The sequence below is a fragment of the Marmota monax genome, unplaced genomic scaffold, assembly GCF_021218885.2.
Source record: "Marmota monax isolate L192 unplaced genomic scaffold, Marmota_monax_Labrador192_F-V1.1 WCK01_AAM20220418_F8-fsc00052, whole genome shotgun sequence".
Classification (NCBI taxonomy): domain Eukaryota; kingdom Metazoa; phylum Chordata; class Mammalia; order Rodentia; family Sciuridae; genus Marmota; species Marmota monax.
Window position 1 is genome coordinate 2,637,963 of NW_026693473.1, and position 26,457 is coordinate 2,664,419.

At 35.1% G+C, this 26,457-nt stretch overlaps 1 protein-coding gene across 8 annotated transcripts in view; it reads left to right on the forward strand.

Annotated features, from left to right (window-relative positions):
* Stxbp5l (syntaxin binding protein 5L) overlaps positions 1 to 26,457 on the forward strand; it is a 350,200-nt gene that overhangs the window by 295,170 nt on the left and 28,573 nt on the right. For all 8 annotated transcript variants that reach the window (XM_058583478.1, XM_058583479.1, XM_058583477.1 and 5 more), the window contains one exon: positions 25,619 to 25,789. In XM_058583478.1, the coding sequence (XP_058439461.1) occupies positions 25,619 to 25,789 (171 nt within the window). The remainder of the gene's footprint in view (positions 1 to 25,618; positions 25,790 to 26,457) is intronic.

A 26,457-nucleotide genomic window follows, 5' to 3' on the forward strand; every position in this document is an offset into this window, starting at 1 on the left:
TATTATTAGTTGTTCAAAACTTTACAAAGCTCTTGACATATCATATTTCATTACATTTGATTCACGTGGATTATGAACTCCCATTTTTACCCCGTATACAAATTGCAGATTCACATTGGTTACACATCCACTGTTTTACATACTGCCATACTAGTGTATGTTGTATTTTACTGCCTTTCCTATCCTCTACTATCCCCCCTCCCCTCCCCTCCCTTCCCATCTTCTCTCTCTACCTCATCTACTGTAATTCATTTCTCTCTCTTGTTTTTTTTCCCTTTCCCCTCACTTCCTCTTATATGTAATTTTGTATAACAATGAGGGTCTCCTTCCTTTACCATGCAATTTCCCTTCTCTCTCCCTTTCCCTCCCCCCTCTTGTCCCTGTTTAATGGTGATCTTCTTCTCATGCTCTTCCTCCCTGCTCTGTTCTTAATTGTTCTCCTTATATCAAAGATGACATTTGGCATTTGTTTTTTAGGGATTGGCTAGCTTCAATTAGCATAATCTGCTCTAGTGCCATTCATTTCCCTGCAAATGCCATGATTTTGTCATTTTTTAGTGCTGAGTAGCACTCCATTGTGTATAAATGCCACATTTTTTTATCCATTCATCTATTGAAGGGCATCTAGGTTGATTCCACAGTCTAGCTATTGTGAATTATGCTGCTATGAACATCGTTGTAGCAGTATCCCTATAGTACCCTCTTTTAAGGTCTTTAGGGAATAGTCTAAGAAGGGGAATAGCTGGGTCAAATGGTAGTTCCATTCCCAGCTTTCCAAGGAATCTTCATACTGCTTTCCAAATTGGCCGCACCAATTTGCAGTCCCACCAGCAATGTACAAGTGTACCCTTTTCCCCACATCCTCACCAGCACTTGTTGTTGTTTGACTTCATAATGGCTGCCAATCTTACTGGAGTGAGATGGTATCTTAGGGTGGTTTTGATTTGCATTTCTGTGACTGCTAGTGATGGTGAGCATTTTTTCATGTACTTGTTGATTGATTGTATGTCCTCCTCTGAGAAGTGTCTGTTCAGGTCCTTGGCCCATTTGTTGATTGGGTTATTTGTTATCTTATTGTTTAATTTTTTGAGTTCTTTGTATACTCTGGATATTAGGGCTCTATCTGAAGTGTGAGGAGTAAAAATTTGTTCCCAGGAATTTGACCCAGAATAGCAAAAGCAACTCTAAGCAGGAAGTGTGAATCAGGCGGTATAGCAATACCAGATTTAAAACTATACTGCAGAGCAGTAGTAACAAAAACAGCATGGCACTGGTACCAAAATAGGCGGGTGGACCAATGGTACAGAATAGAGGACACAGAGACCAATCCACAAAGTTACAACTATCTTATATCCGATAAAGGGGCTAAAAGCATGCAATGGAGGAAGGATAGCATCTTCAACAAATGGTGCTGGGAAAACTGGAAATCCATATGCAACGAAATGAAAATGAATCCCCTTCTCTTGCCATGCACAAAAGTTAACTCAAAATGGATCAAGGAGCTTGATATCAAATCAGAGACTCTTGTGTCTGATAGAAGAAAAAGTTGGCTCTGATCTACATATTGTGGGGTCAGGCTCCAAATTCCTTAATAGGACACCCATAGCACAAGAGTTAATAACAAGAATCAACAAATGGGACTTACTTAAACTAAAAAGTTTTTTTTTTTTTTCTCAGCAAGAGAAACAATAAGAAAGGTAAATAGGGAGCCTACATCCTGGGAACAAATTTTTAAATTTGTTTTTTTATGATATCCCATATCTCTTGGATGTTTTGCTCATGGTTTCTTACCAGCCTTTCTGAACTGACTAGACTCTTTTCGAGATGATATATTTTGTCTTTGTTGTCTGATGTTCTGACTTCTACTTGGTCTACTCTACTGGTGATACTCTCATTTGAGTTTTTAATTTGGTTTATAGTTTCCTTCATTTCCAGGATTTCTGTTTGGTTTTTTTAATAACCTCTATCTCACTGTAGAGTTGTTCTTTTGCTTCTTGGATTTGTTTATGTAATTCATTGTCTAAGTGATCTTTCATTCTTTGCATTTGCTGTCTAATATCCTCTTTAAGACTCCATACCAAGTGAATCATGTATGTCTTGAAATCTTTATCTGTCCATCTTTTTGCTGTGTCTAGCATCTCCTGTAAATTTAAGCTGTCCTGCATTGTTTTTGTTCCTTTTCTTCCTTGTTTTTTCATGATGCTCACATTTCTTTCCAGCTCTGTGTGACTGCTGTGTTACTATTTTCTCCTATACATTTGTTTTGGTTTTGTATAGCTCCGAGATCTCTCCTTTGTGATGGGAGACAATGTCTAGAGATGTTGGGTTTAATTGTAATTTAAAGTTGATTCATTAGTTTCATAAAAGGCATACAGATTCTGATGGCATATAGAGAACTGAGGTTTGGTCTTAGGACTTTATGTTTAGGTCGAAAGATGTGATGGTATGGGGGTTAGTATATCTTAGCTACTTTGGATGATACTAATGAAGGGGGATATTAACAGGAGAGTAGACAGGAGAATTTAGGAATAGACCGGAGAATTGGGGGGTAGCTAAGTACTTAGGAGCACTATAGAGAGCCTCAAAACATTCACCTATTTGCATTTAGTAAATTACACGTAATAGAAGTAGTAATGCTTGGGAGGAAAGATAGGGGAAAGGAAAGGAAGAAATCAAGAAATAGAGAGAGGAAAAAAAATGCCCTCTTAGAGTTCTATTTTCTTCTCTTCCAGTAGGTGGACCTGTGCTTTCTGGGCTGTCTCTGCCCTCAGAATGTAGGAAGCAATCCGTGTGAGGCGGCTCTCCGTCCCCAGCCAGGTGTCTCTCTAATCCCTGTCGCTTAGGGTTGCTCCTGGACTCTAGCCCCCTTTCTTCTCCTGCCCGCCAGGCCCCACTTCTGGGGCACTTCTCCACAGTTCTAGCTACACTCTGGGCATGCAGTTTCATGGATGCCCTGCCCTCTTGAACCATTAGGTGCTCTCTTTGTTATTCACCCAGTCCTCATGGCTGTGGAGTGTGGGAGTTGGAAACCGGCAGCCTATTCTGTCTGATTCCCTCTGATAGCCATGGACACCAAGAGCTGGAGAGAAAGATTTCGGGTTTCACTGCTAGTGGGAGCATTAGTTGGAGGTCAGGTGCCTTTTCAGTTTCCCTTGCTCTGATATTCACTCCCACAGACAGCTGGGGAGAGATTCTTTGAGTTATCCCAGCTGTATAGAGGGGGAGGGGCTGGGGGTCACACACCTGTTCTGTAGCCAAATTCGCTGCAGTGCGATCCCATCTTTCAAACGCTGATGGCGTCCGTTCTCCAATATGGTGGCCACCAGTTTCTGCACCCGGTGTCCGGTGAGGAGGGTGGATCTGGGCCGTTTCTCTCCTACATCCCAACTTCAGATCTCGATCTGATGCCCTGTTGAGGCACGGTTGGCAGATCTTCACAGGATCCAAAGTTCCGTTTCTTTATGCTGGCTGGCAGGTTTCCACAGCACTCAATCGCTGCCAACTGCAGCAGGTTGCTGTTCAGCTAGCCAGTACCCCCACGCATGGGTGGCTCAGGTTTACTCATGTCTGAGCCACGTCCCTGCACCTCAGATGCTCAAACTCTTGCCTTAGGTTTCATTGTAGACCAACTTCACTGATTATTCCTAACAACACAGCGTCCGGTCGTTCTGAATTCACTCACTACTGGCACAGCGGCACAGGTCACAGTGGTACTCCCTTCCTACCCGCCGCCATCTTCGTTCAATATCCGATAAACTTTTCTTTAGAAAAAATATGCATTCATTATAGTTGTTCATATAATTTCCACAAATCATAATTTCTTATCTAGAATACTAAAAAAGAAAAAAAGAAACAATATTGCTAGCCCACTCTTATACTTATCCGACACAGCAGAGGGCTTATAATTCTAGTTGTGTTAGTCAAGCAGACATGCTGTTTTTTATAAACATTTCCAGTATAACTGTCTGTTTCTCAAAGTCTCCAAATCTCTCCCTTATACTATAATGAAGGGAATTTTTTTCACTTGAAAGCACTCACAATAAGTTTTATTGCATTTCTAAGAATGTTGTCAGTGTTTTATTTTCACTGTAATTTTTTATTTTTTATAAATATTTTTCAAGTTGTAGATGGACACAATACCTTTATTTTACTTATTTATTTTTATGTGGTGCTGAGGATGGAACCCAGTGTCTCACACATGCGAGGCAAGCGCTCTACCACTGAGCCACAACCCCAGCCCTAATTTTTTATTTTTATCTGATATACAAAAGCATAAAAGTTGTACAGGTTAATCATATGCCATATAATGTTCAATAACATGTATGCATTATATTAATGTTTAAGTCAAGCTAAACATATTTATCTCTTCAAACATTCATCATTTCTTTGTGGTAAAATTCTCAAATCCTTTCTTCCAGCTTTTCTAAATATACAGTATTTACTTGTTGTCTCAAGCACCTTAGAGCGTCTTGTTCTTACCTTCCCAGTCCTTCCCCTGACTCCCAATGTTTCAATTTTCAAACTCTTTTTTCACAGATTTATAGGAAAAAAATGTCAGAAGGCTTATGAAAAAAAATATAAGTCTGTGTATGTGAACTTTTCCTGTGTAAAACCTTGGCATACAATATACCATAGGTTACTTGTAACATTCTTTAGTAAGATGATTTTCTAATAGTCTGTAACTCACTAGAGAAGAAGGAAGACATTTAGGAAGGCATTTCAATGGGCCAGATAAGGACCTGAATTAGGATAACAACAATGAAAATGAAAAGGAGGAGAGAAGGATTTATTATAGAAGACTTTACAGCTAATAGGATTGGGAGCACTTGGAGGAAAGGACTGATAAGAAGGAAGTAAGAAGAATCAAGGATGGCTACAGAGTGTTGAGAATAACTCATGGAGAATAAGGGAAAAAAATGAGTTTAAGTTGCTAGATGGACATCCATTTTAAATAATCAGTGAGCAATTAGAAATGTCAAGCCTAAAATAATATATGATTCATGTATATGAAGATATTAGCACTAAGCTTATGAGCTGCTCCCTGAAGACAAAATGACATTTGAACAGCTTTGGAAGTTATATTAACTGCTTTATTGCAATACTTCTGAACTGGAATAACTGTATAAAACTAGCAATACAATAATAGTAATAATAGTAAAAACAACATATGTCAGATAACATACATATTTAGCATTTTATGAAGAAATTTTCAGATTCATAGGAAATTATAATCAGCATTTTTACATGTAATGAAAAACTATCTTATGTGCTCAGTTTTAATAAAAATATAAATGTTTCTCATTTCTAATAGATAGAATTTTTAATTTTAAAAGAATTTAAATTAAAAGAATTCATTAATTAAAAGAATTCATTCCCTGAATACATATAACTTAGCATATAACATTATTATTATGGTCAGTTATATACAAAATAGGAGACTATAAATGAAATTAATCAACAGTGCACAGGGATGTAATTTCTCTATATAGCCTTGCCAATACTTGTTATTCTGGTTTTTAGAGGCTAGTAGCCATCCTAATGGGTGCAGTGTGGTTTCTTATAGTTTTGGTTTGCATTTCCCTTATAATTAATGATGTTGAACATCCTTTCAAATTCTTCTTGGTCATTTGCATGTCTTCTTTAAGAAATATTTTCTCAAATTCTTTGCCCATTTTTAAGTTAGGTTGTCTTTTTGCTGTTGAGTTTTATGAGTTCTCTATATATTCTAGATATGCATCCTTTATCAGTTAAGTGATTAATGAATAATTTCTCCCATTATATCACTAATAGCATCACTATAGCATATTCACTAATAGCATATTCTGATGCATGAATTTTCTAAATGTTCATGAAATCCATTTGTCTCTCTCTTTTTTTTAACTTCTTGCCTATGCCTTTTGGTATCATATGCAAGAAATCATCACCAAATCCAGTATCATGAAGAATTCTTCCCTTTTTACTGTCTTCTAAGAATTTAAGTCCCTAATACATTTTGAGTTAATTTAAAAATTGAGGGTACAACTTCTTTCTTTTGAATGAGGATATCTAGTTTTAACAAGCACTGTGTGATGGAAAAAATGTCTTTATTCAATGATCTTAACAATCTTGTCAAAATTCATTTGACCATAAATGTAAAGGTTTATTTCTGAGAGTTCTGTTATATTTCATTGGACTATATTTCAAACTTCATGCCAGCATCATTGTCGCTCCCTGCGACAAGGGTACGTGGGAGACAGGCAGGATCAGCCTGTCTGTCGTCTCTGAGGCACCAGCTGTCGGAACCGCCCTCCGACAGAGGTAGTGAAGTGCACTAGACCAGCTAGTGTCTCCGGGGCTGAGCAAGAGAGTAAGTATCGCGACCTGGCCCGCCACCCAGTCTGGCCCAGAATCACACCGAGTTGGGAGATGAGTCAACCGTGAAGGTGCAATAATCTCAACTTTATTGTGTCAGGGACAAGGTTATATAGTGATAGGAGGGAGTAAGAAGAGATAGTAGCAAGAACCAATAAGGGGCAGTTACATCACTATCACTAAGGGGCCTAGGCAGATTTCAGATTAAACCATTAGGCGAGACTAAGGTCAAAAGCCCACAAACGCCAATCCAGCCAGGTCACATATACAGAAATGCTAACCCATGAGCCACCTCAGCCAACACCCAATAATGGCCGTGGTCCCAAGGGAGGTAAAAGGTCCCAACACATCATAGTGTTTTGTTTATTGTAGATCTGTAGTAAGTTTTGAAGTCATAAAGTGTGAAACTTCTAGATTTCTTTTCAAGATTTATTTGGCTACTATTCTTAGTCTCATAAATTCCATGTGAATTTTAGGATAAATTTTTCCCTTTCTCAGAAAAAAATCACTTAGATGTTTTCCGTAGAGACTTCATTGAATCTTTTCATCACATTGGGTTATTCTTAACATTATTATTAAGTCCTCTAACCCAGTGACACAGAATGTGTTCTCATTTATTTATATCTTCTCTGATTTCTTTTGATGATGTTTTGTAGAATTCATTCTACAAGTGTTGTACCTTCTTGGGTTAATCAGTTTGTTGGAGTACCTGTTTTCTTTGTACTCTCATAAGAATTTTTAAATTTCTGTAGAATATGTAGTAATGTCTCCATTTTAATTTCTTATTTTGCTAATTTTAGGTTTTTTTTCTTAGTCTAACCAAATGTTCATCCATTTTATCAGTCTTTCCAAAGACTCAAATTTCATTTTGATTGATTTTTCTTTTATTTTTATATTCTCTATTTTATTCATCTATGCTTTAATGTTTATTGTTTCCTTCCTTCTGTAGCTTTGGGCTTAGCTTTTTCTTTTTCTAGTTAAGTTAAAATGTAGGGTTGTTCATTTGAGATCTTTCTTTTGTAATAGAAAGACCACAGCCTTGCTGTTACTGTATTTTGATATGTTTCTGTTTTCATCTATCTCTAAATAATTTCATTTCTGATTTCTTCTTTTGATCCATTAGTTGTTTAAGAATGCTTTAATTTCTACCAATTTTTTAATTTTCCAGTTTTACTTCTGTTATTGATTTCTGATTATTCATCCCATTGATCAGAGAAGATACTTTGTATGATATCTATCTTTAAATATAGTGAGACTTAATTTAGGACTTATTGTATGATTTATCATTGAAAATGCCCCTGTGTACTTGAGAAGAATATGTATACTATTGTTGGTAGATAGAGTGTTACGTAAATCTGTTAGATCTAGTTGATTTATTGTATTGTTCAAGCCTTCTATTTTCTTTCTTACTCTAATTTTTTGATCCATTATTGTGAGCAGGGCATTGAAGTCTCCAACTTATTTTAGAACTATTTTCCTCTTCAATTTCACCAGTTTTTGTTTCACAAATTTTGATGGTCTCTCATTAAGTAAATAAATATTTTCACTGAATTTCCTTCTATTATATCTTCTTGTTCAGTTGAGCCTTTCTATAATATGTGATGTCCATTTTCTCATAATCTTTTTTAACTTCAGTTTTATTTGTCTGATATTAATATAGGCACCCTTGTGTGTGCATGCTCTCTCTCTCTCTGTCTCTCTCTCTCTCTGTCTCTCTCTCTCTCTGTCTCTCTCTGTCTCTCTCATCAGGAATTGAACCCAGGGGCTGCTCAATCACTGAGCCAAAGCCACAGCCCTTTCTTTATAATTTTTTTTTAATTCTGAAACAGAGTCTCACTGGCTTTAAACTTGCAGTTCTACTGCCTCTGCCTCCAAGCCTCTGGGATTACAGGTGTGAGCCACCACCTGGTCCTTGCTCTCCTTTGGATACTCTGCTTAGAATATCTCTTACCATCTTTTCACTTTCAATCTATTTGTGTCTTCATATCTAGAGTAAATCTCTTATAGGCAAAATATAATTGAATGATGCATTTTTAGTTTTCCAGCCAATCTCTGTCATTTGACTTGAGAGTTTAATCCACTTACATTTAAAGTAATTATTGGTGAGGAGGGATTTCTGCTATTTTGCTACTGTAGCTGTACTGTATTATTTGCCCTGTAGCTTTTTTTGTACCCAATTCTTTTCATTAATATCTTTTCTGCTTAGATGTTGGTGTTTTTGTTGTTGGTTGTTTGTTTTGTTATGTTATAGTGAAATGTTTAAATTCCTTTCCCATTTTCCTTATATACATTATATAGCCATTTTCTTTAGGGTTACTATGCAGATTTACTTTTAATATCCTAAAATTATAACATTCTACTTTGAATTGATACCTGTTTAGCTTAAACAAAATGTGTGAAAAATCTTCTGCATTACAGCTTTTTTCTCAGCTCTTTCAGTTCTTGATGTTCCAAAATTACATATTTATATCATGTGTACCCCAAAACCTGAACTAATAATTTTTTTAAATGCATTTGTTGTTAAATTAAATACCAAACAAAAATAGACCTGGAAATTATTGTTGCAATAACACTGTCTTTTATATCTGCCCATGAACTTCCTTTAGTTAGATCTTTATTTCCTTATGTGGCATTGAATTTCTATGCATTGTCCTTTTATTTTACCCTACATGACTCCCTAGCACATTTCTTATAAAGCAGGTCTAATGGTAATGATATTCCTTAGGTTTTATGTATCTGGTGATATTGTAATTTCTCCCTCACTTTTGAAAGACAGTTTTGCTAAATATAGGATTCTTGGTTTGTGTTTCTATTTTCTTTTAGTACTTGAATATATTGGATTCTGCCATCCATCCTCCAAATCTTCTGAGGAGAAATATGCTGATAATCCTATTAAGGATCCCAGTATGTGACAAGTCACCTCTCTCTTAATGCTTCCATATCTGACTTTTGAAATTTTATTATGTGGAGAAATATGAGTCTCCTTGAGTTTACCTTCCTTGGAGTTAATTGAACTTCTTGAATGTTTATATTTGTCAAATGTCTTTCATCAAATTTTGGAAGTTTTCACCCATTATTTATTTTTTATATATATATGACAGCAGAATGCATTACAATTCTTATTACACATATAGGGCACAATTTTTCATTTCTCCTTGTTGTATACATAGTATATTCACACCAATTCATGTCTTCATACCTATACTTTGGATAATAATTATCATTATTTCTTTAAATATTCTCTCTTCCCCCTTTTGTCTCTCCTTATGGGGCTTACCTAATGGCAATGTTGTCCCACTTGATTATGACCCCATAGTTCACTTAGGCTCTATTGAGATTTTCTGAGTCTTTTTTTCTTGTCATTTTCAATTTTTTTATTAATATAGAAAAACATAAAAACTATACATAGCAATGGGGTTCCATTTACTGTTTCAATACATGTATAATTGCATAATGTTTAAATAAGGTTAAACATATTAATATTCTCAAATACATATCATTTCTTTATGGCAAATCTTTCAAAATCCTTTATTGTACCTTTTTCAGGTGTGCAATATGTTATTGCTATCTGTAGCCACCTTACAATACAACAAAACATTTCTCCTAACTATACTTACCTAGTCATAAATAATAACCACAATCTATTTGATCATATTTTTCCCATTACCCATCCTCCTTATCATCTCTCCCCATCTTCTACCAACCAGTATTATACTCTTGATTTCTATGGGAGCATTTCTTAGATTTACATATGCCTGAGATCATATGGTACTTTTCTTTCTGTGCCTGGCTTACTTTATATGACATAATCTTCCATTCATGTTGAATCAATGACAGAATTGCAGTCTTTTTATTGCTGAATAGTATTCCATTTGTGTGTATATACCACATTTTTTATTCTTTCATTAATTTATGAATACTCAAGTTGTTGGGTAGTGCTCTAGAGAACCTGCTGCAATGAACATGTGTATGTATCTTCCACATTCTGATTTCCTTTCTTTTAGATATATACCCATTAGAAGAATTGCCAGATCTTATTCTAGTTCTGCTTTCACATTTTTGAGGAACCTTCCCATTCTGTTTTCTATAATGGCTATGAGAATTTACATTCCCAACAATAGTGGCAAGAGTTTCGTTTTCTCCACATTTTCATCTACATTTGTTGTTTTTAGTATTTTTGATAATAGCCATTTTGACTTGGGTGGGCTAGTATCTCATTGTGGTATTTATTTGCATTTCCCTGGTTATTAGCAATGTTGATGAATTTTTCATAGATCTTGTGACCGTTTGCATGTCTAAATATCTATTTAGATCTATAAACCATTTTTAATCAGGTTGTTCATTTTAGTTTTGTTTTGCTTTTGTTCCTTGTACATTATGGATATTTTGGGGGGGGGGGGAATTAAATAGTTTTTTACTTGTTGATAGACATTTATTTATTTATTTATATGTAGTACTGAGAATCGAACCCAGTGCCTCACACATGCCAGGCAAGTGCACTACCACTGAGCCCCAGCCTCAGCCCCTGAAAATATATTTTTATAAGATTATTTCTCTCTTCCTTTCTCTTAAGAGAGAAAACATTTGACCCTTGACTATTTGAGTCTGACTTATTTTACTTATCAACAAATGACATAATTTCATTATTATTTATGTCTGAGTAAAACTCCATTGTGTGTGTGTGTGTCTGTGTGTGTAGTCACATTTGATTTATCTGTTTGTCTATTGATAGACACCTAGGCTGGTTTCATATCTTGGCTATTGAGAATTATGCTGCTATAAATATTAGATGGAAAGCAATAGAGTAGAGGAAGAGGATTAATAGGAAAGATGGAGAGGAGGATATGGGGAAGTACTGGGGAATGAAATTTACCAAATTATGCTGTGTCTATGTGTGAATAAACCACTATATATATAATATGTGCATATTATATATAATACATATATAATTAAAACAAAAAATATAATAATAAAAGAAGAGAGGTCTCTCTCTAGGCTCTCTCTTCTCTGTTCAGGATTACTCTACCATAGCCTCTGTTGGCCTGGGACCTCTAGGGGCTAGGATATCTCTAAAGAAGATGCTGGACACCTCAGAAGCCAAGAAATGCTATAGTTTGAATCTGTGGCTTTGCATGTGCTCATCAAGTGCTCTACCAATGAGCAGCAGCCCCCAGAGTTCTTATTTTATTTGACAAAGGGTCTTGCTAAATTGCCAGGCTGGTCTACAACTTCTGATACTCCTGTCTCTCTGATCCTTCTGTCTGATCCTCCTGGGGAGGTGGAATTCTGAGAGTCAATTCTGAGGAAACTGATGGATTTATTATCATTGACACAGAATATGATGTTAGAGAATATATCAGAGTCATACTCTTTGTAAAGCTATAATTCCAAAGGTCTTCACACATCCAACACAAAATAAAATGAATATATCTGTGAAACTGTCAACATTCTGGCACATGGCCATTTTCTCCCAAGGAGAGGGAATGCCTTGACCCTGCTTGGCAGAATTTGTTTAAGAATGTTCAGATATATCTTCTCACTGGCACTCTTTCCTTTCTAAGAAGCACTGGAGGTTGAAATTAACACTTGGACTACACTGAGGCTATGTATTGAAGCTAAGGTACACTGATAACATAGGATTACTCACAAAAATGACTCCCTCATAAAAGAAGAAAAGGAATCAATCTCAGCAGATATGCAAATATAAGACCTCTGAACATATGAAGGAACAGGCAAAAAATAGTATCATCCCAAAATTTACAACCTCCAACAGAGGAATCCACGTATATTGACAGGGATGAAATTCGGGAGGAAGACTATAAAAAAACTGATCATTAAAATGATTAATGAGCTAAAAAGATCTAAATAATGAAATAAGGGAGCAAATATAGAAAGTAAAAGGCCATTTCAATAGAGAGAGATTCTAAAAAGAAACAAATCAGAAATCCTAAAAATGAAAAACACAATAAATCAAATAAAAACCCAATTGAAAGCATCACTAACAGAATAGAACATCATACCTCAAAGATAGGGTATATTAACAAACAAGATTAAAAAATAACCTTTCAAAGACACATCATAATCAAAATGCCCAACATAGGAAATAAAGATAGGATATTAAAACCCACAAGAAAAAATGTCAGACAGCATTTAGACATAAACCAATAATACTTACTTCTGACTTTGCAAATCAGACTTCAAACTCCAGATGGGCTAGAAAGGAGACAATCCAAGCTCTGAAAGAAAACACATGCCAACTATGATTGCTATACACAGCAAAACCATCATTCAAAAATCAAAGGAGAAATAGAACCTCTTCTCAATAAAACTAAACTGAGAGAATTAGTGACCACTAGGCCATCACTATGTAAAATACTTAATACTACACACAGAAGAACTCAAAAACAAACCTCACAAGTCCTGAATGGGTGAAGATCACGAGAAGGGCAGTTAAATAAATGAAAATTCAGAACAAATTAAATATGTAAAATAAATCAAAATGTCAAGAAATAATAAACCTCTCTCCATAATAACTCTGAATATAAATGGTCTCAAATCTCTAATTAAAAGACATTGATTGTCAGAGTGGGTTAACAAATAAGACCCAATTACATGCTGTTTGAAAGAGGCTCATCTCATAGGCAAAGACATCCACAGACTGAAAAGAAAAGCATGGGAAAAAAAAATGTTCCATGTGAATGGTATCTGCAAACAAGCAAGAGTAGATAGTCAAATACCTAACAAAGTAGATTTCAAACAAAAAGTAAACAAGAAAGTCACTATTTACTGGAAAGGAAATAGTCCAAGAAGATATAACAATAGTAAATATTATACTCCTAATATTGGTGCACCTAATTACATAGAAAAAAAAAGACTCAGAACCCAGTACAATAATACTAGATGATTTCAAAATATCCTACTCACCAACAGATAAGTCATCAAATCAGTACTTCTGACCTTAATACAATGAATAGACTGTTTCATCCACATACATCTGCATCTACTTTTTCTTCAGCAGTATTCATGGAACTTTCTCAAAAATAGATAATTTTTAGATCACAAAGGAGGTCTTACTATTTCAGTCACCTTTTTCATTGCTGTGACCAAAAGACTTGATGAGAACACAGAGGAAGAAAAGTTTATTTGGATTTTCACAGTTTCTGATATCTTAGTCTGTACATGGCCAACTCTATTCTTTGGGACCTAAGGAAAATAGATCATCATGGCAGAAGAGTGTTGCGCAGGAAATTGGCTCATGTCACGGCACCAGGATGCAGAGTATGGGGTGGGGGGACTGTCCTCACCATGGGAAAAATATATACCCCAAAGGCATGCCCACAAAGACCCATCTCCTCTAGCCACACCCTTCCTGCCTATAGTTGGCACCCAGTTAATCCTTATCAGTGAATTAATGCACTGATTAGATTAAGGGTCTCATAACCTAATCATTTAACCTCTAAGCCCTATTGCACATGAGCTTTTGGGGCACACTTCACATCAAAACCATAACACTTAGCTATTACCAAAAAAAATCAATATAATCTCTTACATCTTTTCAGATTATAATGGAATAAAATTAAAAATCAACAAGAAAAATTAGAGCGATCACATAAACACAGAGATTGATCAATACTCTTTTTTAAAAATATTTATTTTTTAGTTGTAGTTGGACACAATACCTTTGTTTTATTTATCTTTATGTGGTGCTGAGGATCAAACCCAGGGCATCGCACACACACTAGGCAAGCATTCTACCACTGAGCCATCACCAGCCCTGATCAATATTCTTGAATAAAGAATGGGTCATAAAGAAAATAAGAGGAGAAATCTTAATTTCTAGAATCAAAAATAGTGATACAATGTATCAAAATCTCTGGATACTATGAAATGCCCACATTAAGAAAAAGAAGAAGAAAAAGAAAAATCACAAAGAAACATTCTATGTTACATCTCAAGACCCCAGAAAATCATGAACAAAGTAATTCCAAAACCAGTAGAAGAAGGAAATAATTAGGATCAGAGCCACAATTATAGAAATCAAGATTATAAAATTAACACAAAGAGTTAGTGTAATAAATATCTGATTCTTTGGAGAAGGTAAACAAGATTAATAGACTCCTAGCCAAACTAACCAAAAAAAAGAAAAAGAAAAAGAACACCAAAATCAACAAAATTGAAGATGAAAAGGGAAGTTTACCTTGGAAATTTCTGAAATCCACAGCATCATCAGGAGCTATTTTTAAAACTTACACTCCAAAAACCTGGAAATTCTAGAAGATGTAGTTTCTAGACACATACAACTTAACAAAAATGAACCAAATGAATATAGAAAACCTAAACAGATCCATATTAATCAATGAAATTAAAGGAGTCATAAAAGCCTCCCACCAAATTAAAGCCCAGGACCAGATGGATTCTTAGCTGAATTCTACTGGATTTTTAAGGAAGAATTAATACCAGTATTCCTCAAATTATTCCACGAATAGGAAGGGAGGGAATACACCCAAATTAATTCTGTGAAGACACATGAAGCACTGGGTATAGTAGCACATTCATTTACAGGCATGTGGCTCAGGAGGCTGAAGCAGGAGGACTGCAAGTTCAAAGCCAACCTCAGCAACTTAGTGAGGCTCTAAGCCACTTAGTGAGACCCTGTCCCAAATTTTAAAAGAAGGACTGGGGATGTAGCTCAGTGGCTAAGTACCGTTGGATTCAATTCCTATTCCCCCAAACAAACAAGACACATTAAGCAAAGAAAATCAATATCTATAATGAATATAGACACAAAATACTTAATAAAATATTAGCAATCTGCATTCAAAAACATACTAAGATTTTACACCACAATCAAGTTTGTTTCATCCCAGGGATCCCAGGTTGGTTCACATAGGTAAAGCAATAAATGAAATTCGTCACATAAATATTATTAAGGACAAAAATCACATGATCATCTCAAATACATTAAAAGCATCTTATAAAATTCAGCACATATTCACATGAGAAGCGCTGGAGGAACTAGGGGTAGATGGAACTTACTTCAACATTATATAGGCTAAATATGAAAAATTAAAGTCAAAATCATATTGAACAGAGAAAAGCTGAAAGCATTTTCTCATCACTCCTACTTAACATAGTTCTTAAAACTCTAGCCAGAGCAATCAGGAAAGAAAAGGAAATTAAAGAAATACAAATGTGAAAAGTCAAATTATGTCTGTTTTCTGTTGACATAATCCTATATTTAGAAAACCCCCAAAAAATTCTACCAGTCATAACCATATTCAGGAAAGTTGCAGGATATGAGATCAACATAAAAAAATCAACTGCTTTCTTATACTCTAATAATTAATCTGCTGAAAAAGAACAGGAAAACAATTTCATTCACAATAGCCTTGAGAAAATGAAATATCTTGGAATTGCCTAACCAATGAAATGAAAAACCTCTACAATAAAAGTTATAGAACACCATAGAAAATAATTGAAGAAAACCTTAGAAGATGGAAAGATCTCCCATGGAGATATTGGATAGGCAGAATTAATATTATCAAAATTTTAGGCCATATTACCAAAAGTAGTCTACTGATCTAATGCAATCCCAATCAAAATACCAATGTCCTTCTTCACAGAACTAGAAAAAACAGTCCTATCATGCATTTGGAAAAATAAAAGATCCAGAATAGCCAAAGTAATAATAATAAAAGCAACGCTGGACACATCACTATCTCAAATTATACTCTAGAGATACAGTAACAAAAACACCATGGTATTTGGCATAACAATGGACATGAAGACCTACTGAATAGAAGACACAGAGATAAATTTATAGATACTGTCATCTGATCTTTGACAAAGGTGCCAAATACATAAATTGAAGAAAGAATACCCTTTTTAACAAATGGTACTAGGAAAACCGGGATATCCACATGGAGAAGAGTGAAACTAGATGCCTATCTCTCACCTTGCACAAAAGTCAACTCCAAGTGAATCAAAGACCTAGGAAATTGACCAGAAAAACTTCAAGTGTTAAAAGAAAACATAAGGTCAATACTACAACATATTGGTGCAGGCACCAGCTACCTTAATAAAAATCTTAACGCTGAAGAAATAAAACCAAGAATCAATAGGAGAATGGCATCAGATTTAAAAAGCTTTACAGAGCAAAGGTAACAGCATGAAGTGAGAGCCTACAGAAGGGGAGGTCTATTAATATTTGGTTTATATATTGGGATGATCCAGTATTGGGAACATATACATTCAGGATTATACTTTCTTCTTGCTGAATTAATCCCTTTATTCTTATATAATGACCTATTTTGTCTCTTTTTACTGCTTTGTATTTAAAAATTATTGTTATATTATTATGGCTACTTCTTTCCTTGAATTTTACATCTGCATGGGATATCTAACTCCATCCCTTTACTTTCAGTGTATGTATGTCCTTAAAGATAAGATGAGTTTATTGTAAGCAGTATGCAGTTGTGTCTTATTTGTTTTATTGTTGTTTATCTATTTAGTTCTTTTGTCTTTTAATTGTAGGATTTAATCTATTTACATTCATGGTAACTATTTATAGGTAAGGTTTTACTATAGCCATTACATAACTTGTTTCTTATTTTGTTGTAGTTCCTTGCTTTCTCCATATCTTATCTTCCTTCATAATTAATTTACTCTAGTAGAATAGAATAAGAAATAACAACACACCTATAATCCCAGCAGCTTGGGAGGCTGAGGCCAGTCCAAAGCCAGTCTCAGCAACAGCAAGGTGCTAAGCAACTCAGTGAGACTCAGTCTCTAAATAAAATATTTTTAAAAGGGTCTGGGAATGTGACTCAGTGTTTGACTGCCCCTGAGTTCAATCCACCATGCCAAATAAAGAAAAAAGAAATAACAACATACCCCTTTGACATTTTAAAGTCCTTGAACCCTAATAACCCAAATATTTCCCCGTTAATACTATCCTAATGTTTACATAAGTTTTCTTCACTCCTCTTCATTATTTTTTACTTTTCTCTTCAAACTGTATATTTTCAAATAACTTAGCTTTGAGTTTACTAAATCTTCTGTTTGATCTATCCTCTTATTGATGCCTTCCAAAGTGTTTTTATTTTTACTGAGTATATTTTTCAGCTCAAGAATTTGTTTGATTTTTTAAACTGCTTTCATCTCTTTATTAAATTTCTGTTAGAATATTGAAATGTTTCCAAATTTTCTTTAAGTTTGTTGATTTTTCCTTAAAACAATTTTCAATTCTCTTGATTTTTCCATGCTTATCACTATTTGTTATGGTTTGTATATGGAATTTTTCCTAAAAAAGCTCATATGTTGAAGACTTGGTATCCATACAGTAATGTTCAAAGGTGAGACCTTTAGGAATTGATTTGTATGCAAAGGCTTTAACCTCATCTACTGCATCATCATGGATTAATCATCAATGGATTTATACTTTGGATTATTCAGAGGTAGTGGAAACTGTAGGAGGTAGGACCTAGTTGAAGGGAGTAGGTCTTTGGGGATATTCCCTTTGGGACTATACCTTGTCCCTGGCCCCTTCTCTCTTCCTTTCTCTTTGTTCTTTGGCTGCCATGAGGTAAACAGCCTTCTCTGCCACATATTCTTATTGCCATGATGTTTTGCCATGCCTCAGTCAAAAAACAATGGACCAAAAACTCTGAAATCTTGAGACAAATTAAATCTTTCCTCCTTTAAGTTGTTTTTGTCAAGTAGTTTGTCACAGTGATGAAAAGTTGACTATCATACTATCTGGTTTGTCTCTGGCACCTCATTTGAAAATCATTTTGATGCTTATTGGCATGAGCAATAAAGAATCAGGTGTTTATTCCAGTCTTCCCAACCTGGATTGTTTGTATCTTTCCTTCCAGGAATTCCAAGCAGTCTCCTTATTTTCTCTGAGACTGTAATCATTTCTATGATTCAGAACAGGCTAGTATCCAGGTCCAGATTTGCCTGGAGCCTGCTAGTGGTGTGTCGTCACTATTTCAGTACTAAAGGGCAATCTAAGCCCAGATTTGTCCCAAATACACTATTGATTTGTTGTTTAGAGACAACCAGTAGTATACTTAGAAAGAGTAGTTTATCCCCATAAGTTTCTTGCTGAGTCCAGGATAGGCCCAGTTGTTGACAGTTACATCTGTGGAAATATACTGCAGAATTCTGCCTGGCTATGGGTAGTCACCATGGATGGACCAACCCCAGTCTCCTCTAGCACATTTCTTACCACCAATGTCACCAAGCTGTGTTTTATACCCTGAGCCCACAACTTACCAAAACCAGCACAACACTGCAGTAAGATCAAGACCCACACTTCTATGTGCTGCTTATTGCTGAGGTGTATTGTGGCCCTAAACTACTGCAGCCAATAAAAATTGCTGCTAATAGACTAGGGCTGTGTGTCTTCCCCTGTCACTGAAATAGTTCCAGAGACTCCATCTTCATACCAGCCTAGAGATATGGGCTGTTAGGATATACATAGCGTTAAGTTTCACCAGCCCAGCAGTAAATCCCAGGGCAAAGTCTTGTGTTTAGTAATCTGTCTTATTCCCAAAAAATGGATTTTATACTATGATATGCTGCCCATGGTTGAGATAGTGTTGGTGAAGGCTCTCCCCTGGCCACCAGAGCTGATGCTAAGCATGGTCACACCTGAGTCTCATAGGTACAGGAGCCTGCACAATCTCAGGAGAAGGAAAGTTGTGCCTCAAGCCCACTCCAAGGCTAGAAATGATGCAGATTAAAACTTAAGTCTATGCAACCAATGCACAGATCTTCTCCCGATTCCTGGGTTGATATAGAGGCTCAATCTATAAGCTCTGGCCTGTACATGGGCCTTTAGTTTCTACCAGGTGTTGGGTATTACAATAATGGGCCTGGCACTATAGTCCAAGATAAATCCCCTGTTATCTTTTGTGCCTTGCACCCCAGTGGGTAAAGTCTTGCTCCATACTCTGCCATGAGGTTAGAGGAGGAGTGGTGAAAGCAGTCATCACTTGGCCTGATGCAATTTTAGTTGCTCAGTCTGCAAGTTGGTTGGAGGCTTTATCCATCACTGCATTTCTCCAATGCTGCGTGGTAGCATGGTACATTTCATGTGTAAGGCCTGATATTAATTCTCTCTCTAACCCACTAGTGGAGGGCATGTCTCTCCATGCTGGGCTGCTTGGAGTTGGGAGAGGGGTGATATGGGTTCTGAGAATTTTATAGGATTTCTTTTTCTCGTATCAATTATTATTTGTTTTTACTTTTTTTCCCATTGTCCTAGAGTTTTCAATATACTTTTACAACTAATCCAAGTTCTCTTTTAAATAACATAATACTGTTTTATAGATAGTGCAAGTACCTTATAATAATATCAAAGTATTCTTAATTCTTCCTTCCTGTCCCATTATCATTGATCATTCATTTCACTTATGCACATGCTATTCTCCTATGCTGTACATTTTTTTTGCAACTTAGTGTGTATCTGCAATTACCTAAAATGAAAAGCAAAAGAGAAAAAAAAAATTCTAAGAAATGTTATTGTGCCCTTAAGGAAAGTTTAAATATATTTAAGCAACAGAGAAAAAGGCACTTTATAACATAAAATTTCCAATATCTAGCATGCAATGAAGCAGAAGATTATAATCTATGATGAGAAAGTATTAATCAATAGAAACTGACTCAGCAATGGCATTTAGGATAGAATTTATAGACAAAGACATTAAATTATTATTTAAAATACACTCCATGTGCTCAAGAAGGTAGAAGAAAGCACAAGCATATTAAGAAGTAAATGGAAATATCAAAAAGACCTAACTTAAACTTCTAAAAATCAAAAACATAACGTCTAAGATGAAAATACACTGGATGGGCTTAATAGTGGAATTGATACTGCAAAAGAAAACATTACTATATGCTAAGATACACTATCTAAAATGAAACAAAAGAATGAAAAGATCAAAAATTGTTCCCAGAGAATTAGTGACAGGCTGGCCAACTCCATGTTGCCTAACTCAGATGAAGTAAAACTCTCAGGAGGGGAAAATGTGTGGTGCAGAAATAATGTTTGAATAAGTCAAAAATGTTCCTAATTTGGTGAACAGTATAAATCCACAGATCCAAGAAACTTAATGAATTTCAAGCACAAGAAATATAAAGAAAATTGTACAAGTTACATCATAATTGGAATTCTTAAAAACATCTGGATGGGGAAAGACATTAATATATTGAGGTACAAATATAGGAACAAATTGGACATCTCCACTTTAACACAAACTAGAAGACAGTGGAAGAACATTTTTAAACTATTGAAGGAAAAATTGTCCAACTAGAATTTTGTACCCAACATAAATATCTTTTTAAAATGAAGGGGAAACCAATGCTTTTTCAGAGAAACAAAAGCTGAAAGAATCCAGCACCAAATATAAAGTGCTTTAAGAAATGCTGTAGCAAGTCTTTCAGAGAGAAGGAAAACAGTTCTGAGGGTAATCTGAATCTACACAGAGGAATGAAGAGCATTATAAATGGTAAATATGTGGGTAAGCAAGAATATTTACTTCATTTTTAAATCTCTCTGAAAGATAATTGATGTCTGAAAAGTCCCAAGTATCCATCAAAAGGTGGATGACTTGTTAAATTGTGGCATATCCAGACAGTGGAATACTACTCAGCAATAAAAAGAAATGACTAGGGGGTTGAGATTGTGGCTCAGCAGTAGAGCACTTGCCTAGCAGGTGCGAGGCCCTGGGTTTGATCCTCAGCTCCACATAAAAATAGATAAATAAAAGTATTGTGTCCAACTACAACTAAAAAATCAATATTATTTTTTAAAAAATGATTGACACATACAACATGAAAGAATCCAGACAAAAAGCACATATAAATTGTATTCTTGCTCTATGACCTCTAGTGTGGTTGAACATTATTTTGGCCTGCAAAGCTTCTGAATATACCTCATAGGTTCTCCCTGAGATTTTTTTTTAATATCTTTAATTTTTATTTATTTATTTTTATGTGGTGTTGAGGATCGAATCCAGGGCCTCACTCATGCAAGGCAAGTGCTATACTACTGAACCACAACCCCAGCCCCTCCCTGAGATTTTGAACTGTGAATATACTTTGAGAAATTCTTTTCTTGCTTAAACAAAATCAGACAACCAACCAACATTAAATTGATTGATAGGCCTTGTCCCCTAACTAGGGTTACATGAACAATGATGAAGGAAGGAGACAAAGAATTGACTATAAAAGTAGGGCAAGAATAAAGTTAATGTGGATTTTCAATTATTTGAATCAATTGTTTTATATTGGCTATAATTAATATGGTTAAGTGCAGAGTTTTGTATTTTATTTATCTTCATGGTTTTTAAAATCCAGTGCTCATTTTTTATTTAGTTCAACATTTATTTCATCATAGAGTCAACCTCTATGGCATAGAATTTTTAATTTTCTGGGAAATGTATATTAAAAATTTTGTTTAACAAAACTCATATTAAATCAAATCTTTATTTGCAGTCTTCTACAAAGCCTTAGTAAGTGATAATTTTTAAAATAACTTCAGTTGAATACAATATGACATTTTTAGTAAGTCATTTCTTTATTTAATGATTTTTTTAAATGTGTAATTTTTAAAATTTGAGAATTTTTGTCTAAAATAGAGAATAGCCATGTCCCTTAACTTTAATTATTGCTTTAAGGCTGAAATTTTTAGAATGTTAAATTTTCTCTACATGTTATATTACTGGAGTACATGACAGCTGGACTAAATCACCAATATAATCAGGGGGCAGCTGTAAGAAATAGGAGCCATTCATTCTGGCTGGCTATGTCATGCAGAAAGAGATTAGTACAAGAAAGTATGTACTTATCAGATCCTTAAGAAACTAGAGATGTGGACTCTAAGCTTGGTCTACAGGTGTGACTTTTAGAATAAGGTCAATATACAGATGTACTAAAGGACCAGACACCTTTACTACAGGTGGAAAACCAGAACATCACTGCCAATCAACTGTTGAATTTAAGAACATATTGCTAGAAGTAAGATCAGGAATCTACCACAATAGTTGTCTTTTGATATACTAAGTGGCCTCTTGACTGGGCTCTGAAAAGTTGCTTTCAAAACCAAATAAAGCCATCATTGCAATGTCCAAAGAAGCAGAAAAATTGCTTCCATCCCATCTTAAAAATTATTTTCCAGACCCTTTGAACCCTGAGACATCTGGCCAACTACCCTGAGGCCACCATTCCCAAAACTTCTGAAGCATAAACCTCTTGAACTGCCTCCATTGACAGTTCCCACCCATCTCAGCCTTTGCATGATTGTGGGCCAGGCATGTGAGAATACAAAGGAATCAAAGTCCCCATCCAGTGAAGCATTCTCAACTAATGCCCCCATGCCATCATGCAGATAAGACATCCACACTTACCTAGTTAGTAAAAGTCCTGGCCTACAGAATCTGTGAGCACAATAAAATTATTGTTGTTACACATCAACTTTGGAGTGGTTTTTTGTGGTTGTTCTGTTTTGTGTGTGTGTGTGTGTGCGTGCGTGTGTGTGTGTGCGTGCGTGTGTGTGTGCGCGCGCACACAACAGAAAATAACCAAAACATAATAGCATTCATATTTTATGTGTTTTTATAAGCACTTCAAAATATTTTAAAAGACGATAATACTCAGTATATCTCTGTATAGGATATATACAACAATTTACCTAAAGCCTTTTATTTGATTGTAAAGGATAACTGGTTTCCAATTAGTCTTTAATCTAACACTGTAGTGAATATCTTTATCAATAGATATTTATATTTTTATTGTGTATTTAGCATTATTTCTTTATCATAAGTTTCCAGAATGACTGTATCTAAGCTATAACTAAATTTCTTTCTAAAAGTTTGGGTTTTTTTGTTTTGTTTTGTTTTGTTTTTGGTACCGGGATTGAACTCAGGGGCACTCAAACACCGAGCCCCATCCCCAGCCCTATTTTGTATTTTATTTAGAGACAGGGTCTCGCTGAGTTGCTTAATACCTCACTTTTGCTGAGGCTGGCTTTGAACTCACAATCCTCCTGCTTCATCCTCCAAAGCTTCTGGGATTATAGTCATGCTCCACTGTGCTTGGCTTTCTAAATGTTTTATACCAATTCACATTTATCTTGAATATTTAGCAAGATGATAGAGATATTAAAAATGAAAATTCATTCCTATATATTTAAACATTTAAACTACTAAAAAGTTAATCAGCCCTATTGAAAACAGAACTCTGGTGTGCCTGTGTGTGGTAATGTAAGCCAATCAAAAATGAGAAGCTGGGGGAAATTGGGCCACCACAGCAGATAGGGCAAAAAAAAAAGAAAAAGTATATTGAGTAATATTAATTGATACTGCTCTGTTATGAGCTGAAATTAGACATATTTACATGAAACAACCACCAAAAGATGGTAACAGCTAGGCAGGTATGGCTTCGGTTTAGCAAGTCCAAAGAGTTCTGGCTAAGTGGATAAATTTCCCTGTTCTCAAGGCTCTGCCATACTTTTGTATGAAGAGGGCTGAAATTCATTCCACTTTCCTTTGAACAAACTGTGACCCCTAGAGCAGGGTCTCATGTCTGTGAAAAAGGAAGTTTTTTTTCAAAGGATATACCCAGGGTTGTGGCTAGTTCAGAGGGGGCATGTTGTTGCCATTGCCCCTCTACAGTAGTTGCCATTTTCTAATTCATACGAAGTTGTTCATGCCAGCTGTTGACCTCAGTATTCTTCCTATTTATAAGTCTAGATTTGATAAAGAAGAGGAATCTCAGAGTTCTTGACTAAAGCTTCACCATGAAATATTTCTGCCTTTCCAGAGATATTATGTCAAAATGGGGAGTGATTGGTTCTAAAAGGCTTGGATCTCAGTGTTTATTACATCTGCTTCCCAAACCCTACTAAATATGTCTTCAAAATTGTTATCCATTGCCAAATACTTAGCTAACCCTGTGCTCCAGTTTTTAAGCATACAGATATTAACTGAGAAAATCTGGGTTAGAATTCTGCCTACACAATTGCCATGTAGGTAATAGGAGAAAATTTTCTGAACCCTTTTTTCTGAGCTTGATTTCCTTATCTGTATTATTAGAATGATAATAATAAAAGCACCTCTATTGAAGCATTTTGTGAAGATTAAATGAGATAGTATTATAATGTTCCCACTAATTAAATATTTTATATTAACTCTCATTTAAAAAAACACATGCTAACATATTAAAATTCCTTTATCGCCCTTGACTAGCTATAAGTACATACCAAATACTAGTTCCATGTGTCCACTGTAGTATTAAGCATTCTTCTGCATGTAACTATCATCCTTTGGATGACCAAAGAAGCACATTTCAAAATGTGTTCTGTGTATTGCAAGATTATAAGGTAATGTTTGAAACACAATTTGTTATCTTTAAGAAACATAAGAAAATATATTTTTAGTTGATTGAACCCAGGGCATGCTAGTACCCCTAGCATGACTATAACCCCACCCTCAAGGGTTTTTTTTCTTCTTTTTGTTTTGTTCTTTTTTCAGTTATGTCAAATCAAAGCTTAACTCACAAGGCCTAAATAAACAGTAATCATTTGGACATGAGCAGTTTTATACTCTGGGACAAGAGTAATAATAATAATATTTTTTCAGTGTGCACTGTATGCCAGCATGTATTTGGGCATGTGACATGTACAATTACACATATGTATACACATGTACACACACAAAAATCACAAAACTCCATGGGGCAGATAATAATATTTCAGATTTACAGATGAAGAAACTAAAGCATGGAGAATTTTAGTAATTTATATAGCTAATAAGATGCAGAACTAGAATTTATGCCCAGACAGCCTGGCTCCCAATATTCTTAATTGCTATTCTCAGCTACAAAATGTTCCTGTTCTAAAAAAATTTAAACTCTAGGTACTGAAAGTACTTCCAAGACTTACATAAATTAGAGTATATTTAATTTATGTAACAAAAGTCCAAGATTATAACTTATTTCATATTGCCATTAAATAATAAAGGACATAGTGGAGATGTAGAATAAATTTTAAACTATGTTAGTCAAATTATAAAAATACTCCTTAAAATTAAATATATTTTAAATATTTTGCTAACTAAAAACAGCAAGGACTGAGCCATATTTATATGGTTCAGAACAAAAGGGATTCTTACTCCTTTTCATTTGTTAATCTACATCTTTCAGTTCCTTTATGTGAAGATTTAATTATGATATTTACACTGCCTTCTTCCTCTTGGCACAGACCATGTAAATGGACATTGCACAAGTCCAACCTCTCAGAGTTGCAGTTCTGGAAAACGTCTTTCTAGTGCTGATGTTTCAAAAATAAATCGCTGGGGTCCTGCAAGACCCCCATTTCGAAAGGCTCAGTCAGCTGCTTGCATGGAGATTTCTTTACCAGTTACAACAGAAGGTAGGCTAAACATAGCAATTTTGTTGGTTACAGATAAAATTTGGTTTACAATGGAAACAAGTGCTGTGAACAAGGAATGGAAATCACATTGAAAAGATACAAATATCTACTAGACAATGAGTCACTGAGAGCCTGGTGGGGCTGCAGCTAACTCCAAATCCATTTCTTACCTCACTTCTTTAGTCATCTCTAAAATGAGAATGACTCCACTATAGAGAGACTCCACCCACTCTATAAAACAGAAAACCTATGCCTTAATCTATTCTCTATCCTTCCAATAAAAATTAGCATCTCTGTCTGTAGATAGTTATTTAGTGTCTTACAAGCTTAATTTCCTCAACTGTCAAATGAAGGTGACAAGAAAAAATATTTTATTCTCAAGCTTAGAACTTCATCTTCATATATTTTAAAAAGGAAGGTCTGTTTGCTTTTTTATGGAATGAGTATGGGGCCATGGAATAAAGTACCAGAACCAAAGACTGGAGCTGTTAAGAAAGGAAAAGAAAGGGGAATCTTTTAACTTTGCTGCTGCTCTCCTGTTAATAAGAAATTTTAGGAAGAGAGAAAGGGAAAAAAATCATTTTAGGATGATTTGCTATTCTAAGAATAATTCCTTATTTAATATCTCTTAGGGTTTTTTAAACATTTTTTATTTTTTTGAAAGTGGT